Consider the following 17,728-nt stretch of genomic DNA (forward strand, 5'->3'; position numbering starts at 1 on the left):
AGAAGCTTGTAACTATGCATACAGAATGTTTACACTTTTAATGCAGTACAGTGCCTTTTTTACTTTTTATGCGGCACATTTTTTAAGTACAATTCACTTGAATTTAACTTTTACTGTTTGAGTACTTTTAATTTAATCTTTAAGAACTGCGTTTATAAACAAAGTATTTTTTCTTTTATGTGCAATACCTTTGAATTATCATTTCAGTACAGGGTTTTTTTTATTTTCCTATAATTAAGTGCAGGTGTAAATTTTCAGTTTGCATGATGTCAAAGTGGCTTACAAAAATAAATACACGTACTGTTTTTTAGGACTAAAACTGCTGCCTTGTTTTTGATGAACACTTGGGCCAACTACAACACTACATTTTGATGTTGGTCTTTGGCACGCCAAGTATATCATTTTTCGGGGGGAAGTGGTGCTTGTGGTAAAAAGATCGAGTTCAGGTATTTATTAATTTATATACCTTTGTGAAATTGTTGATTTATTGTGAATAATAATATTAGTAAAGTGTACAGAAAATGGATGCATAGGTAATTTTACTTGTGCATTTAACATACAAAAATAATTACAATTTAATTGATTGTAAATCCTTTTTAAAAACGAGAATGAGTATTATTTTTTTTATTAAAATGAACTCTTTTACCCATACAAATGATTTTTATTTTTTAAGTTTGCCAGTGCCTGATAAGTGTGTTTTATTGAAGTGGTATTATACTAACTGTACTGACTGGAATGCTCTAACTAAAGCACACTAAACATAAGAAATTAGATCACAACGTACTAAAGCACATTAAAAATAAGAAATTAGATCACAACTTATTTGATAAATTGTTGCTTTGTTTCCGTGTCGACCGTTCCCGGCTCAGGTATGTTCGTCACGTGGTCACAGGTAATGTCACGTGACACACTGGTGACGTCATTAAGGCTCGGCTTACCCGAGGGTGATGAAGAACTGACAAGATGGTAAGAGTTCATTTGATGGGACCACTACATTCATTCATTCATATCATGAAAACGTAATTTAAAAAAAAATGTATTTATACTGAATACTCGACTATCTGACTTGAACAATTACAACATGTACTTATGCGGTTTTACGCCAACATGTGCGGTCCGCCCCAGTTTGCTTGCCAAAAGGTAAGAATGTCTTGAGTTAGCCGTCTGGGACTAGCCAACGCTGCTTTACTTTACTCCGCGTATTAAAGACGTGCGTGGACAATAGAACTGCGTGGACGGGGTCGGGAAGGTTGAACATACACTCGCGGTGACCGCAGCGCCCGCGGCATTTAATTGTGTCGTTCTTGTGGTTGTGTTTACAATCTTGTTAGCCTAGCATACCGACGCACGAGTCCACACCTGAAGAAGGAAGTCATGGGGAGTCTGGAGCACAAGCGAGTACAGCAGGGACGTTGGTGTCGCGAGACATAAAGGAAATTGCAAATACAAGTCATAATTCCGTAAAAATGATCAATGAAAGTAAGTTAGATGCGATGACTGACAATATGCAACGTCCTGGTTGTTTGAATGTTCCGCCCTGAATCCAGCTGACACATTCAAAAATGGCTAAATTCATGACCGTTGGATTATGTTAAAGTAAAACGTCATCTTTTGTGTGTGACGCGGGGCATATCCTGCAGTATGTTGAAAATAAAACTTTGTCGATACATTCATATGGACGCTAGATTTATAGCGCTCATAAAAAAAAAAAAAAAAATTACGAAAATATTCAAAATACATTTATATCAAAATAGGTGATATTACTGAATAGAGGTGTGTGTGTGTGTGTGTGTGTGTGTGTGATCGTGAACAGTTCTTCAAAAATGCGGCTTCAAGCTGTTTATTGCAACTCCCACTTGAAGCTTACTGGAAAACAAAACAAAGTGAATTACACATTGTAATATGTATTTAAAACAACCACCTAACCTTGCTTTGAAATCCACTCGCTTAATGGTAATGGGGTAACAATACTCGCAGGCATATATTGTTTGTCCTCCTGCGAAGAACAACTAATATTACTGCCTTACTTGGGAGCTGACACCGTCTCCATGTACAGGACTCCGTCTGTATTATACTCCCCCCACGTGGCCAAGGCACGCACACCAGAAGGAGCAACGCAATGTCTATTGAATTGAATCAAAACAATTTGAAAAAGTTTAATTTCTTCTTTTTATTCAACTGTCATTAGTGGATGTTTTATAAAGTACAATATACTGTTATTTGTCTTATTAAACACACATTACAAACAAATTTTTGGGAGGGGGGGTTGATTTTAGATTCAAGTGTTTTGAACCACTGTGCTTGAATCTGTTGTTTTTAATCTTATATTGCAGTGCAGCGCACAGCATCGAAGCAACATGTACAGGCCTGAGGTCATCGTCATTCTTGTAAAATGGTGTTATAACGTGTGGCGGCTTTCTCCTGTCTTCAGTGTCCAGTGGGGAGAGATGAAATGAGGCTACACCTGATTTCGGTCTGCTGGGGTTTTTAGCGAAGGGCCCTGAAGTATGGCCCTGGAGAATTCCCCATTCCCCAACCGGTGTGCCGCAGTCGCCCACGCGGCGGGATGGGCAATGATTCTGCCGTGTTTCTGGTTTCTTGACCGTCTCATCGCCGTGTGCAGGTTGACCACCCTCGAACGGAGACAAGAGGATACATGCTACCTCTACCCCCTCAAGGCCTTCTTTGGCTCCATCGCCTTCTTCGTTCTGTTTGTCGTGACCGCGCCCGTAGCCTTGCTGGGCTTCCTGCTGTGGGCGCCGCTGCAGGCGTGCCGCAGACCCTTCTGCTACCACCGAGAGACTGTGTCACTCCGGAGCGAGACGCACAGGGGCTTGGAGCTGGAGGGAAAGGGGTCGTTCGTCTTCGCATCGGCCAACTTGTGTCTTTTGCCAGACAGTCTGGCTCGCTTCAACAACCTTGGACACACCCAACGAAGGGCTTCCGCTATTGGCGAGTATATCGCTCAGGGTGTGGGCCGGCCCAACATCCGCATCTTTATCGACTCCCCCAGCAGCTGCGGTACTCTCAGCCCCTCCAACACTATACTCCCCGCAACCAGCGCCTCTACTTACGGCGCTACAGACAGACGGGCTTCACTCCCAAATTCCAACAGTGATGTGGTTTATGTACTCTGTGAGGATACAAAAGAACCCTCTGCTTCCATCCAGCACAACTCTAACCAGAACTCCAACCAGCAGGGGCGAACGGGCAATCGCAGCGCCCCCCGCGCTTTGCTCTCTCACGGTCTCGGCCAACTAGGCGACGTGCCATGGGAAGTGTCCACCATGTTTCCTGCCAATGTGGACATTCTCTGCTTAGAGGAGGTGTTCGATAAGAGGGCTGCACAGAAACTCACCCGTGCTTTAAGTCCTCTGTTTGCACACATACTCTACGACATTGGGGGGTATGCCTGCCAACCTCCGTGCAGCTGTTCCTCATTTAAGTTCTTCAACAGCGGCCTCTTCCTGGCCAGCCGATTCCCCATCGTGGCGGCGCAGTACCACTGCTTTCCCAACAGCAGAGGTGAAGACGCGCTGGCTGCCAAGGGCCTCCTCTCTGCTAAGGTACTTGCTTTCTATTGTTTGGTTCACAAGTCACATGCTTTTAATAACTAAGGCCCGCCCCGCACAGAGCGACCCAATTTGACAAAACTGGATAATCGTGAACAAATTGCAGTCTGTGACTCAAACTCGCACACCTGGCCATTGACCCTCGCACACATACCAACTTGTTGTAATAGAAAAACTGCTACCCCTTGTTTTTTTTTTAATTTATTTATTGGGAAACAACATTTTGAGGATCCAGATATACTGTACTATATTATTTTTTTAATTGAACCACAAACAACATGGCATGATCGTCAAGGAAGCAGCAGATGGCCCCATCCACTGTCGCTACATTAAAATGTTACAAAGAGCGCAAAGGCAGCCAGGACTAAGGCATCTATACTGCTTTTGTCTTCATGCTTCTGCATTACAATACATTATGTTTCTGGATTAACTGTTGTTCTCACATTTTTCCTCTGCATCCCTGGCATCCTTTTGTGGTCATGTACAAAAAAAACAGACTTCATCCTGAAATAAACAGAGGTGTCAAACTCGAGGCCCCCGGGTCGGATTTTATGTGGCCAGTGAAAGGTTGCCACAGTATTTCCTAATTTCTGTTGACAACTAGATCATAACCAAATGCATCTGCAATTATGTAATATGATGGGGAAATTATTAGGGTTCCCAGATAGAATAAAATGGGACAAAAAAATTAAGTCTGCACTCTTTCCACATGCCTAGCCTGTAAACATACACAATAAAGTTTCTGTCTAGCCATATGTTAAAAATAAATAAAAACACAAAAGGTCTGGTTCAATTTGACAATTCTGTCACTTAATGGGCATAAGTTAGTTTTCCTCTGAAATACATAAAACCAATTGTTTATATGCTCAGGTGCTCATAGGGAAAAATCAAAAGGAGAGGAAACTGTCTGGCTATTTCAACTGTATACACCTTCATGCACCAGAAGGTAAGTGACATTTTCAAGCGAGCTTGAGGAAAGCAAAATCAACATACAGTGGTGTGAAAAAGTGTTTGCTCCCTTCCTGATTTTGTGTTTTTGTGCGTAGTTGTGACAATGAAATGTTTCCCATCATCAAACAAATTTAAATATTAGTCAAAGACAACACCAGTAAACACAAAATTCAGTTTTTATTATTAAGGGAGGAAAAAAAATCCAAACCTACATGACCCTGTGTGGAAAAAGTGATTACCCCCTAAACCTAATAACTTGGTTGGGCCACCCTTAGCAGAAACAATTGCAATCAGGGGTTTGCAATGGGTCTCTTAAGAGCGCTGTGGAGGAATTTTGGCCCACACATCGTTGCAGAATTGTTGTAATTCAGCCACACTGGAAGGTTTTCCAATATGTGCCTTTCTAAGGTCATGCCACAGCGTCTCAATAAGATTCAGGTCAGGACTTTGACTAAGCCACTCCAAAGTTGGCCTGACGTTCTCCTTCAGAATTTTTGGGAAGACAGCAGAATTCATGCTTCCATTTATCACAGCAAATCTTCCACGTCTTGAAGTAGCAAAACAGCCCCAGACCATCACTCTACCACCACCATATTTTAATGTTGGTATGATTTTTCTCTTTCTGAAATGCAGTGTTACTTTAACACCAGATGTAATGGGAAACGGACCTTCCACAAAGTTCATGTTCTTTTTGCTGAGCAGTGTTTTTTTTTTTTTATATCTTGGAACTCTGCCGTTCAGGCCATTTTTGCCCAGTCTCTTTCTTATAGTGGCGTCACAAACACTGACCTTAACTGAGTTATGAGCGATCTGCAGTTGTTTGGATGATGTTGTGGGGTCTTTTGTGATCTCTTTAATGCGTCGTCGCTGCGCTTTTGGGGTAATTTTGGTCGGCTGGCCACTCCTGGGAAGGTTCACCGCTGTTCTGTGTTTTCGCCATTTGTGGATAATGGATCTCACTGTAGTTCGCTGGAGTCCCAAAGCTTAAGAAATGGCATTTTGTGTTTACTTGTGGTGTCTTTAACTAACATTTAAATGTGTTCGATGGGAAACATTTAAGTGTGACAAACATACAAAAAAAAAAAAAGAAATCAGAAAGGGGGCGAACACTTTTTCACACCACTGTAATCGACAAGTGCCATGTGCCATTTTAAATAAGGTGAAGGAGAGATCCGCTGTGAGCAGCTGAACATGGTCACGAAGTGGATTGGGGATTTCCAAGCAGCCAACCGACAGCCTGATGAGGATGTGGTTTTTGATGTGCTCTGTGGAGACTTTAACTTTGACAACTGCTCACCAGGTGTGTGTTTATCTCCCGCAATTGCCATTTGCCCTCAAATCATCCACTTTAGTATCGACCTGTTCTCCTGTCTGTCAAGATGACACACTGGAACAGAATCACGGTCTCTTTGAGGAATACAAAGACCCTTGCAGAGCAGGGCCGGGGAAAGAGAAGCCCTGGGTCATTGGTGCGTACACTTGACGTGGACTTACACGTTATGTTCCATTTGAATGTTTAACGGTATAAATGGTCATTTCTGCATGACAGGAACTCTGCTGGAGCAGCCAACGTTGTATGACGATGATGTAAACACTCCAGAAAATCTACAAAGGTATACAGCCGTTGAATATTAACATTACTAAAATGATACAAACAAAACCATTTTTCATGTACGTGTGTCTCTCTGCAGAACGTTGGAGAATGACATGCTAAGAAAGCATTACATCTGCCCTCCCGTTCCCACCACAGGCTCACCGTTGGTTTACCCCGAAACTGACCAGCCGTGGATTGGACGACGGATTGATTATATCCTATTCCGGGAAAAGTCAATTTCCAAGCACTGCCAAACCGTATGTGCCTGCACTTAACATTTCTCGTTCTCTTTGTTAGACCAATTCCGCCAATCTGTGGAAGTGGAAAAATACTTTGTAAACACTATCGATGTGCCATTTGTATGACGTGTTGACAGATCTTATGCTCAATCATTGTGTCTTGCTTAAAATGAACACTAAAATTTGTCCTCTTCTTGTAGGAAGTGGAGGAGGTATCTTTTATAACCCAGCTGGCCGGCCTGACAGACCACATTCCTGTGGGATTGAGACTGAATGTCAGAATGGACTCTTGACTTTTTTGTAAAGTCTCAACTAATATGAACATACTTCCATTTTCAGAGAGAGGGACCAAAATGTACTAAAAGTACACTACTGTAGAGCCATAATAATCTTATGTTTACATTGCTGTATTTTGATTTGAGATTTAATGCTGATGAACTGAAAATCTCTAAAATATCTCAGGTGGTGTTTGTATGGGTTTCTGTGGATACCTATTCAGTGTTGCACATCTTGGCTTCTGGATTTTGTATACATAGTTTATTTCATGACAAAAATCCCCTATGGAAATAAATATTTACAGTAGAACAATGTCTATTACTTTTGCAATAATAATAATTCATATAAAGACTCCTTTCAGGGCACTCAAGGTCACCGTACAAACTGTAAAAGAAAATAATCACTACAAAAAAATAGCAGAACATGAAAACAATTAAAATAGCAAATGATTTGGGGAACGTTAAGGTGAATAGGCAGTCTGGAATAAGTGAGTTTTGAGTCTATATTGGAAGATGACTAATGAGTTTGTGTTTTGGACGTCAGGTGACGGTGAGTTCAAAAGACTGAGGGTAAAACGGCCGATTTGCTGTCACGGCCCAATGAGCCGGCATGACCGGAAAATCTGGTTTCCACTTTCAACCTCACCAGGTGTTGAGACCTTAAAAGTTAAAGGAAAAAAGATTGTTTGGCTAAATTACATTATTCACATAACATTAGTGATATTCAGCTTTGGGGTGAAATTTCAGCATGAATTTAAAGCGCACTATAATCTTTACATTGACCTAAAGGCTTGTCCAACTGTTCAATGATTTAGTACTTTTTGCACAACTTGCTGTTCCTTAACAGCAGCAAAATGCACAACAGGTGTTTGATTGATGAATGTACCAATAAATGTCCCGATTCAATTGGAATTGATATTTAAACAGTCCTCTTCATCATACTGTTCACATCTTGATAATATGAGGGAGACCAAGACAACAACACCTCGCCATTCTGAGACTTCTCAAAGGGAAGTGGCCATTAATCAGTCACAGAGACTGGAAGAGTCACAGAAAGGCATATAATTGTATCTCCTTGGGGTGGGGGACACCCATTGTGAATTATGCCATTCAGGTCCTTGTTGGAGAACCGAAAGTTGTGCGAAACGTACGTGTGCAATCAAAGGTTTAGAGAAGGTGAAATTATCTTACCTGTAAAGATTGTCAGTACATTGCATTAGGTTCATCCTTAAAAGTTCCCACGGAAGCCATATGTGCCTAACTTTTTGTTCCAGTGTATGTTTAAAAAAAAAAAAAAAACTTGAAGTATACTTTGTACATATTTTTTTTGGAATAGGATATTTTTATAACTAATTCTCTCTCTCATTTGTTTTATAGCTAGAAAATCTTTAAAAATAAAAAAACCGACTGTTTTCGTCATGATTCAGTTGCAATCGATAGGGGGCGTTATGTGACTTTACACCGTATATCCCAGTAAACGAAGAAGACCTGCCAACCAATCAAATTCCATGGACCTATTTTACTTCCGTGTTTATAAATTAAGACAGTAGAAGGTAGTCTGTGTCGTATTGTGCTAATTTCAAAGAATGAATATTTTTAAGCGCATGAACCAACTAGTATGTACAAGTAGAGCTGTAGTAGAACAGAGTCTTGTTTTTACAAGGCTCTGCGTGGTCGCTAAAGTTCCTTGTCATAACCGTTTCAGTCCTCGCCGTTTGACTTCACATTTAACCCGATGCTGGCATGTCCGCCACGAATCTGCTTTTGACTTTTACGCGAAAAGATATTTGTCGGAAATGGACATTGGACGCAGTCGCTTGGTGACGACGAAAGGCGTTGTTCAGGATGAATCACAGGAGATGGAGGGCGACTCTAATGACAAGCGTCACCCGAGACAAAGTGAGTTAAAACGTTCTGTTTGATTTCGTTATATGCAGCGAGGGGGTCATTTGAGCCTGCTAGGCGTTTGAAAAGTTGTTAATTTCCTTCATTGCGTAGATTGTGGAAATTGCAGCAGGGTTGAAAAAATAATTACGGTATTCACATTGAAGTGGCTGCAATTTGGATGGTGTCAGTTTCCTAATTTCTCCTATTTTTCATAAGTCTCATATTTTACAGAACCAGGAATAAGTAGGTTTACTTGCACAATTTAAAGTATCTCGTTTCAGCTCAGACTGCATTTTGAATTCATCATGCTATGACACATTGGAGTTGTATAAAGCAGTTAAAAACTGATTCCATACTTTATTTGTGATTTGTTTTGTCTGTAACATGTTGAAGTAAACATGGAGGAAAATTGTCTTGAGTTTTAATGACATTTTGCAAGATGGATAAAATCAATCATTTCTCTACAAAGTTGTGCAACTACCCTCTTAAGAGTACAAGTGATTGAAAGAGACTTAAGTTTGCTTTCATTCACTTGTATTAGACTGCATGACGTATTGCAGCATGCGTCAGAAAAAAAAAAAGCCATTTGTTTGCCTGTTAAGTAGATGTTTTCATGACTGTTCTAAACTGCAGGACCCGCTGAGACGTTCAACCTGGATGTGCTGGTGGCACTGCTGCGTCAGGAAAACGCCGCCGACATCTGCGTGATTAAAGTACCTGAGCACATCAAATACACAGAGTACTTCATCGTCGTCAGCGGCGTATCGCCGAGACACCTTTGGGCAATGGCACGTTATGTCATCAAAATAGTGAGTGGCCTGCATTTTTTCAATTTCATTCTGACACCTGTGAGCTGAGGTCTTTTTATTTTTATTTACAACCACTACTTCTTTCTTTAGTACAAATTCCTGAGGAAAGAACACGATGCTCATGTTAAGATTGAAGGAAAGGCTGCAGATGACTGGATGTGTATTGACTTTGGTATGTAAAACACTTTTTTTTTTTTTTTTTTTTTTTTTTTTTTTTTGGGACAAAAAAAATACATATTTTGAGAGATGCATGTGTAAATTTGCCTTGTGTTGTGTGTCCTGCAGGCAGTATAGTTGTTCACTTCATGCTTCCAGAGGCGAGAGAAGTGTATGAATTGGAGAAACTGTGGACTCTGCGCTCCTATGACGAGCAACTAAGCAGAATCCCTGATGAAAAGCTGCCAGAAGACTTCATGTATGACTTGGAAGACACTAAATGATCAAACACTTATTCAAACAGATGCTTTATTGTGGTCAGGATTTCACTGATCATGCAACAGAGTTTCTGCATAAGTCGCACATTCGATCGTGTTTCTGTATAATTTTGTCATTTGCAAGCCTGCCTGATGCGTTTGCTGAGAAATTGCTTGTCAAATGGTTTTGACAGTTTAAAATAAATTCATAGTTTTCTAAATGTGTCTCAGTGTTTGATGATACACCAATGGCCATCATTTTATAAACAAATCCCTTGCAATGGATTGATGACACATAGACAGATGCTTCTCAAATAATTTGTATACTGACTTTGGGCGAGAGGCGGGCTACATCATGGAATGATGTTTGCCTTGCGCGACCTGTCCAGAGTTGTATCTCTCGTCCCAAGTGAGCTGGGCTCGGCACCAGTTCACGCATGATCCAAGGGCAAGCGCTAGAATATGTATCAAAGGATTGATGCCTCTTAGGTTTCTAGCGCAATTTTTCTTTTTTTTTTTCACAAATAATACAGCAATTTTAGGAAGTTTGACTCTAAAAGGTTCATGCTTGCAAGTATAGGTACAACCCCAATTCCAATGAAGTTTGGACGTTGTGTTAAACATAAATAAAAACAGAATACAATGATTTGCAAATCATGTTCAACCTATATTTAATTGAATACACTACAAAGACAAGATATTTAAAGTTCAAACTTTGCATCGGTCCATCTTAGATGAGCTCGGGCCCAGAGAAGCCAACGGCATTTCTGGGTGTTGTTGATAAATGCCTTTTGCTTTGCATAGTAGAGTTTCAAGTTGCACTTACAGATGTAGCACCGAACTGTATTTACTGACATTGGTTTTCTGAAGTGTTCCTGAGCCCATGTGATGATATCCTTTCCACATTGATGTCGGTTTTTGATCCAGTGCCGCCTGTGGGATCGAAGGTCACGGGCATTCAATGTTGGTTTTTGGCCTTGCCGCTTACATGCAGTGACTTCTCCAGATTCTCTGAACATTTTGATGATGATATGGACCGGAGATGATGAAATCCCTAAATTTCTTGCAATTGTACGTTGAGGAACATTGTCCTTAAACTGTTCGACTATTTTCTCACGCACGTGTTCACAAAGAGGTGAACCTCGCCCCATCTGTGCTTGTGAATGACTGAGCAATTCAGGGAAGCTCCTTTTCTACCCAATCATGGCACCCACCTGCTCCCAATTAGCCTGTTCACCTGTGGGATGTTCCAAACAGGTGTTTGATGAGCATTCCTCAACTTTCTCAGTCCTTTTTGCCACCTGTCCCAGCTTTTTTGGAACGTGTTGCAGCCATAAAATTCCAAGTTCATGATTATCTGCTAAAAACAATGTTTATCATTTTGAACATTAACTATCTTGTCTTTGTAGTGTATTCAATTAAATATAGGTTGAACGTGATTTGCAGATCTTTGTATTCTGCTTTTATTTAAGTTTAACACAACGTCCCAACTTCATTGGAATTGGGGCTGTACTTTCCATCCGAATGTAAGAGATTCTACTCAGTAAATATCAATGAAATATCGAATACAAATTTAAAATGGAGTGCTAGCACCTGCAAATGCTACCAAGGGGTTTAAAATGCTTAATTATATTTTATTATAGTTAAATATATTTGGTGAGATTTTACTTTCCAAAGAAATGCAAGCAATGCTTTATTTTTGTAATTAAGATTGGAGGAGACATCTAAGATCTGCGGCCTAGCAAGTGACTGTTCTGTTCCATTGACCCGCTGTGAGTCACACTGGATCAGAACATTAGCAAAATGTCCAAATAATGAATTCAGTGATTAGGACCCCACTCTGTGTCTTCTCTTCTTCTTCATTTATTCATACAGCAGATCAATGTTTTACACCAATGCTCAGCATGACTGAAAATGTGAATAAAGGATGGACAATAACAGCCAAAACATTCCTGGACAACCCAGAAAACAAACAATCAAACCAATGTTCTACTCGTTGAACCTCAGTGCTAAAGTCATTTTCTGCTGCACAGTCATTCTACCAGCTAGTCATCCCCATTAACGGCCATTGTGTTCACAGACTGTGGAAGAAAAATGGGTTCTTCACTTTGGACACCACAGCTCATTACTCTCTTAAAGATGTCATCTAAACTTCAAACTCTTAGCTCACTGTCACGCTGAGTGCGTCACTAATGGTGTAGTCGTACACGTGGGTTCAGTTCCCACCTAAGTGACGTGTGAGTGTGGATGCTCGTTTTTCTCGACATGTGCTCTGTGATTGACTGGCGACCAATTAAGGATGTAAACTGTGTTCTGCCCAAAATCATCTGGAATATGTTAAAGCTCCCCGTCACCCTCAACAGTATAAGTAGGATAGAAAATGTATGGCTGTTACTATTTGTTACATCTTTAATTATAGTGACTGGCCTCGACATTCCGTGCAGTCTAATGAGATCCAATACCAACTTAACACAACGTCCCAACTTCATTGGAATTGGGGTTGTAGTTCTCATTGTGTCAAATTGCATTTTATAATACCTCTACTTTGCTTACCTTATTAAAAGTACCTGTAAAGTAAAAAAAAAAAAAAAAATAGCCTTGTAAATTTGACATACCACACAGAAGAGTGTTGTTAACAGCACTGCCAAACCACACCCTGCTCAACTTTCATGTCAATCAAATACCACTACTACAACCTGGGAAAAAACGTGCTTGATGTCAAGTCACGTTACACCATTAATAAACATAGTGTTAAATTAATACCTCTGACAATGTTTCAAATTACTGAGCATTATTATATTTGTAATGGATAAATGTGCACTTTTGCAATGGGTTGCTGGTTAATGTTGTATAGGTTGAACATTCAGTACATGGTGAAATTCCGATATATTTTTATAGTTTGACATAGCAGTCCTCTAATCATTTCCATACATTTGTGTAAATAAACAAAACCTACTTTCTATTTATTGCCTTGCTGTTGCATTTGCAGCTTCTGCTCTTATTTTCTATGGGCTCAAATCATTTTAATCTTATTTCTATTCTGTTTATTCTAATAGCGTACGAGCATGCTAATGTGTAACTTTGTGACGCTTATTTTATTGTAAATGAAAGAAATGAGGAAAGTTCTTTTTTGCGCATCTCCTACAAAGACTGCTCCACCAATCCGCCATAATGCTCTTCTCATTCTGACAAAGTACTTGTGTTAAAGTGGCCCCGTCATTTAGGGCCTGAAAGCTTTTCAGACCTCCATTACCTACAGCTCAAACATTTGAGTACTGACCATTTTTGTATAATTCAGGAGGAATGTGCACTCTTTTTACCCCCCCCCCCCCCAAAAAAAGGTTGCATTACTGTTTCAAATTCTTGTCAGTCTGGTTCGATTGCCACCGTTTACAGTATATTCAAATCAAACTGATGTGTTTGCCAAGTCTATTCACATGCATGGTCTTTTCGAAATAATATAACTTTGCTTTTAATGAGATTTGACCTCAGATTAATGCATGCTATTTCTTTCTTTACACAAACTCTGTGCTTTTGTCAATAGAGCAAAAGTGATCACATTTCTACTGAATGTGAACACAGCAGCCATTATTATAAGCTAGACATTCTTATGGTTGAAAAGAACTTATCTCCCCACTTTGTGTCAACATTACACATAATGATTGAGTCTCGCCATTAATTTTCTTATTGAATATTTAAAAGCTATAAATTGAACTCAATTGCGTACGCCGGCCTGTGAGTGTTTGTGCAATTCATTTAAGTTTAATGGCTTAATGGACGCTTGCTGCCTAGGAGCTGATCATGTTGTAAAACGCAACATTTGCGAGGATGGAATTCAAAAGGTATTGATCCTCGGGTGCACGTGTGGACTCTCATGCACTTACCCTGCAGGATAGCCACATTTTCTATTGGAGGGTGGATGCGGTGATGTACAAAAGTATTTGGACAATGATAGTTTTCATCATTTTTTCCAAATTCCATTGGAGCGCCTTTGGTGTCGTGATCAGAATCGCTCGGTCATCATGAAAATGGAGCAGCATAATGAAAGTGTGTGCAATGAGTGGTTAAATACTAAATCATGGTGTTCTTGCTTATTGGATAAAACAAGTCATTTTGACCACGCGTAATCTATTTTCGTAATCAAATTGAACATTTTGCATGTGTCTCTGAAATTGCTGTCCACCCTGCCGTTTTGGGGTAACTGCCCCCTTAAAAACAAAAAAAAACGATGTTTTCTGTGACATTACGATCAGCATTTTGTCTCTCTTCAATGGAGACTGAAACAGTGGCTGGTTGCAGAATAAATATTTACACTTGTCAGTTTCCTCCTATTATGTGTGCAGTTGGATGTTGTCAAGCTTAACATGTCCACTCTGTCATAGTGAAATATCAATTGCTATAAAAAAAAAAAAAAAAAAAACCTTTCAAAAATTTGAAATATACAAACTCAGCTTGCTAACCGAATCATGTTGCCAAGTGAAAGTCCACCATATGCTCTTTAAATGCTAGCTTTCACCCAAAAATGTCCACCCTGTCAGCAAGCTCATATATTCTGGTGCTGGTGTAAACATTGTCTGCTTGCAGTTTGTTTTTAGAAAGAAGCGTGGGAGCTTGATGAATATGCATCTCGAACAAGATAACATCAACTTAACACAATGAATATGAAGTTTCAATCAAATTTTTTTTTAATGAAATCGATGACATCTCAGAGGCAGTTTACTGTTTGGACAAAGTTTTAATTACTTGAATGGTAATCTTTTGCCCTCAGTGAAATTGTGGAACCAATGGAAATCACCAAATTGTCACATGGGCATGGTTTTCCAGGCCTTCACTCAAGCTCCAGTCACCTCTTTACGACTCCTATTGATCTTGCTCTTGTCATATCTTGTTTATATCCATTTCGTCTTCAGTATGTCTCATTATATTTACAAATTGTCACTGTCCAAATAGTATTGAGCCCTGAAAATGGAGGTCCTCTGCATAAAATGGCTGCAGCTCTTAAGGGCAAATGGCAAAGAAACTCAAGGTTTACACTTCAAGCACATATGGATTGATTTATTTCACGTTTCATTGTGGTGGTGTAAAATTATTGTTATATCCACATGCCAAAGAGATGATATATGGGATATATATGAAATAAAGAAATTATGTCTCGTGCGTCATTAATGTGCGTGAGCTGTGATCATGACTGTGATTCACATTAAATTTTGTGCTATGCACGTGAAATGTTGAGCTTCATTTGGTGTCTTACGCATGTATTTAGTCATAAAGTCACAAAATACTGACATTTGTGTCATTAGCAGGGATTACTAATTGAATGAGGCGGTGGATGTTTCTCTGGAGGGTTGTTAAAGTGAGTGGAATTTGTCTGCCTCCCCCATCAGACACACCCTGTATAAAACACTCGCAGCTCTGGGAGTCTGACAGAAGAGCTTGGAAAACACTGGAAGTCACTCCACAGCACCATTTTCAGCCTTCAACAACGTACGTCCTTCAGGATGATCACTTTTTTTTTTCTTTCGGGGTTAAGAAATTGTCTCCCACCCCCCACCCCACCTCTCTCCCAATCTGGATATTGGATGATGATGACAATTTATGATTGTAAAGTTTTTGTTTCCCTTCATGCGATCCAGGATTCTCTGCTGGGATGTCGCTGGTTGTGGTTCTCTGCCTGCTGGCTTGTGTTCACTCGGGCGTTGATGCGTATCCACGCAAGCCTGTCAGCCCCAAAGAAGGAGCACCCCCCGAGGAGATGGCCAAATACTACTCTGCGCTCAGACACTACATCAACCTCATTACAAGGCAGAGGTGAGTGACGTGGAGACATATTGTTTTTATGGACAGTGCAGTATTGTCATGTTGTCTGGCTCTTACTCTTGCACAGGTATGGAAAAAGAGACAGTCCAGACACAATGTTTTCTGATGTGTTTGTGAAAGAGAGCACAGAGACTATCCCCGGGTCCAGTGAAGTCAGGTACGATCCAAATCGACACAGCATGTATATATATTATTATTTTTTTTTTTTAAATCGACACAGCATGAAATATTTTCTTTGGGTGATAATTAGAGTGCTTCAACATTATTTTCATCGTCATTTTATTTTAAAGCAAGGGTGGGGAACCTTTTTCCTACTGTGGTTCAGTTCAGTCCTCCGAATTAAGGCTGTTTATTAAATGTATGGAGAAAACACCATGCGAAAATCAAACACGTTTATTATTAAATATTTGTATACATGGCTTCAATGAGGGGATTTTTAGAACAGTTTCGCTGAGGCTTTGTTTTTATTTTTAGAATTGCACAGTGGCCAGTAGCAAATGATTTCATGGACCATATATGACCCACGGCCCATAAGTTGCCAACCCCTGCTTTGAATACATCTTATCAGAATCAGAATCAGAATCATCTTTATTTGCCAAGTATGTCCAAAACACACAAGGAATTTATGCAAAACTACACTTTCTATTTGGCAAAACTAGTGATAATAGAGAACATAAATACAATACTCTTAGCTGCAGTTATACTTAAGTGTCATTTCTAGCATTTAATGTGAATTTGTTTTAATATAATATAATAATAAAGATTTTCTTCAGCTGTAAATACACATTCATATTATATTCTGTCTTTTTATAAGCTAACGGAAACATATTCCTGTAGATTTAGGTTAAAAAGTTTATTTTTAAAATTAGAATTTGAATCCCTGAAGGGACATTTCCTTTTAACTCCGTGCTATATATATATATTTATGACACATTATATTGGTATTAAATATCATATTAATTATATTGGTTGGCTATTCTGCTGTGGAATCGTTTTTTATGCTAAACCTATAGTTGCTAAACTGATTTTTTTCATTGTTTTTCAACAATTGGTTCTATTCTATCCTATCCTATTGACTTGTATCTATGTTGTGTTGTAGGTATGATGAGCTGCCAATGTGGTGATGATACTGGATTTGTTTACATTTTTTTTTTTATTTGGGGTTGACGTTCAATGATAAAACGTGTTGCATGAAATATTGTATTTAATAAAGTACATGAACTGTATATTGTAAATAATGCTTATATCCACGTCTTCTGGTGGTCCTACAGTATTTGCAGCGTCCATTACTAAGCAGTGCCCTCTAGTGGTAAATTGCGGTACAATGCTATTTTGGTACTTCAGAATGTGTTTTGCGTCTTGGACAAGAATAAAATAAAAATAAAATGAGCTGCTTTGTGAGTAAAAAAAAAAAAAAAAAAATCATTGGATTCATTTTATATTTGTATTTATTGTTATTATCAAATTCTTGTTAAATGTACCACAAATTTTTTCCCCCCCTCATGCTCCACTTAGAATGAATTGTATTGCAAATGATGAAAATGCCTTTGTTCGTCGTATTTTCTGTGATAGTCAATAAACATGAACCTGTTGCTTGATTAACATTGGTGGCTATTTTTGTTTTTCTACAAGTCCAAGTGTATGTTCATTTTCTATGTCAGCGAGTGTGCTACTAAAACCACTCGTGGTACCATTAGTGGTACGCGAAAGAATCACTGGCTAAGTAAAGTTCAGTTGTCTTTATGTTTTTAGTACAATACATTCCCATTAAATCTTTAAGAACTGTTTGTTTTTAAACTTTTATGCAGGTATTTTTTTAAATGTAACTTTAAAGTGTAATAATACATTTGCATTGAATTATTAGTTAGTTTTTTAAAATTATTTTTATTTTCATTTGTGTTAATATTCAAATTGTGCATAATCTTACAGTGGATTACAGTAAGATTAAATATACTTTTTAGGAATGAACCCGCTGCCTCATTGTTTTTTTGTTTTTTTGATGAACACTTGTGCTTACTACACGATTGTATTTTATTGTTGGTTATGATGTTGGTACTTCAAGAACTTTTTTTTAAGGTGGTATTTGGTCCCCAAAAAAAGTTTCAAAAGCAACTGTTTTATGTCTACTGTGTATTTTCTTAATCTCAATGTGAAAGAATAATAAAATACAA

General features: G+C 39.0%; 3 protein-coding genes across 4 annotated transcripts; all 3 read left to right on the forward strand.

The window, feature by feature from the left end:
* Window positions 1–902: 902 nt before the first annotated feature.
* smpd5 (sphingomyelin phosphodiesterase 5) lies at window positions 903–7,911 on the forward strand. Of its 2 annotated transcripts, none has more exons than XM_061674942.1 (8): window positions 903–966; window positions 2,432–3,566; window positions 4,443–4,518; window positions 5,683–5,823; window positions 5,903–5,992; window positions 6,073–6,136; window positions 6,215–6,374; window positions 6,557–7,910. In XM_061674942.1, the coding sequence occupies exons 2-8, from the start codon at window positions 2,508–2,510 to the stop codon at window positions 6,647–6,649; spliced, it is 1,683 nt and encodes a 560-aa protein (XP_061530926.1). In that variant the 5' UTR covers window positions 903–966; window positions 2,432–2,507; the 3' UTR covers window positions 6,650–7,910. The 2 variants fall into 2 exon arrangements, with proteins under 2 accessions (XP_061530926.1, XP_061530927.1); XM_061674943.1 differs by lacking the exon at window positions 903–966 and adding an exon at window positions 973–1,140 and having other exon boundaries at window positions 6,557–7,911.
* A 133-nt stretch (window positions 7,912–8,044) lies between these two features.
* Window positions 8,045–9,902, forward strand: malsu1 (mitochondrial assembly of ribosomal large subunit 1). Its single transcript, XM_061674944.1, has 4 exons — window positions 8,045–8,530; window positions 9,152–9,327; window positions 9,418–9,499; window positions 9,613–9,902. Exons 1-4 carry the CDS (start codon window positions 8,218–8,220, stop codon window positions 9,765–9,767), a joined length of 726 nt encoding a protein of 241 aa, XP_061530928.1. The 5' UTR covers window positions 8,045–8,217; the 3' UTR covers window positions 9,768–9,902.
* Window positions 9,903–15,185: 5,283 nt separating this feature from the next.
* LOC133402163 (peptide YY-like) lies at window positions 15,186–16,681 on the forward strand. The gene is made up of 4 exons (XM_061675777.1): window positions 15,186–15,224; window positions 15,374–15,548; window positions 15,625–15,714; window positions 16,657–16,681. Exons 2-4 carry the CDS (start codon window positions 15,388–15,390, stop codon window positions 16,679–16,681), a joined length of 276 nt encoding a protein of 91 aa, XP_061531761.1. The 5' UTR covers window positions 15,186–15,224; window positions 15,374–15,387.
* The last annotated feature ends 1,047 nt before the right edge of the window (window positions 16,682–17,728 follow it).

This window comes from Phycodurus eques, chromosome 4 (assembly GCF_024500275.1).
Source record: "Phycodurus eques isolate BA_2022a chromosome 4, UOR_Pequ_1.1, whole genome shotgun sequence".
Lineage (NCBI taxonomy): Eukaryota > Metazoa > Chordata > Actinopteri > Syngnathiformes > Syngnathidae > Phycodurus > Phycodurus eques.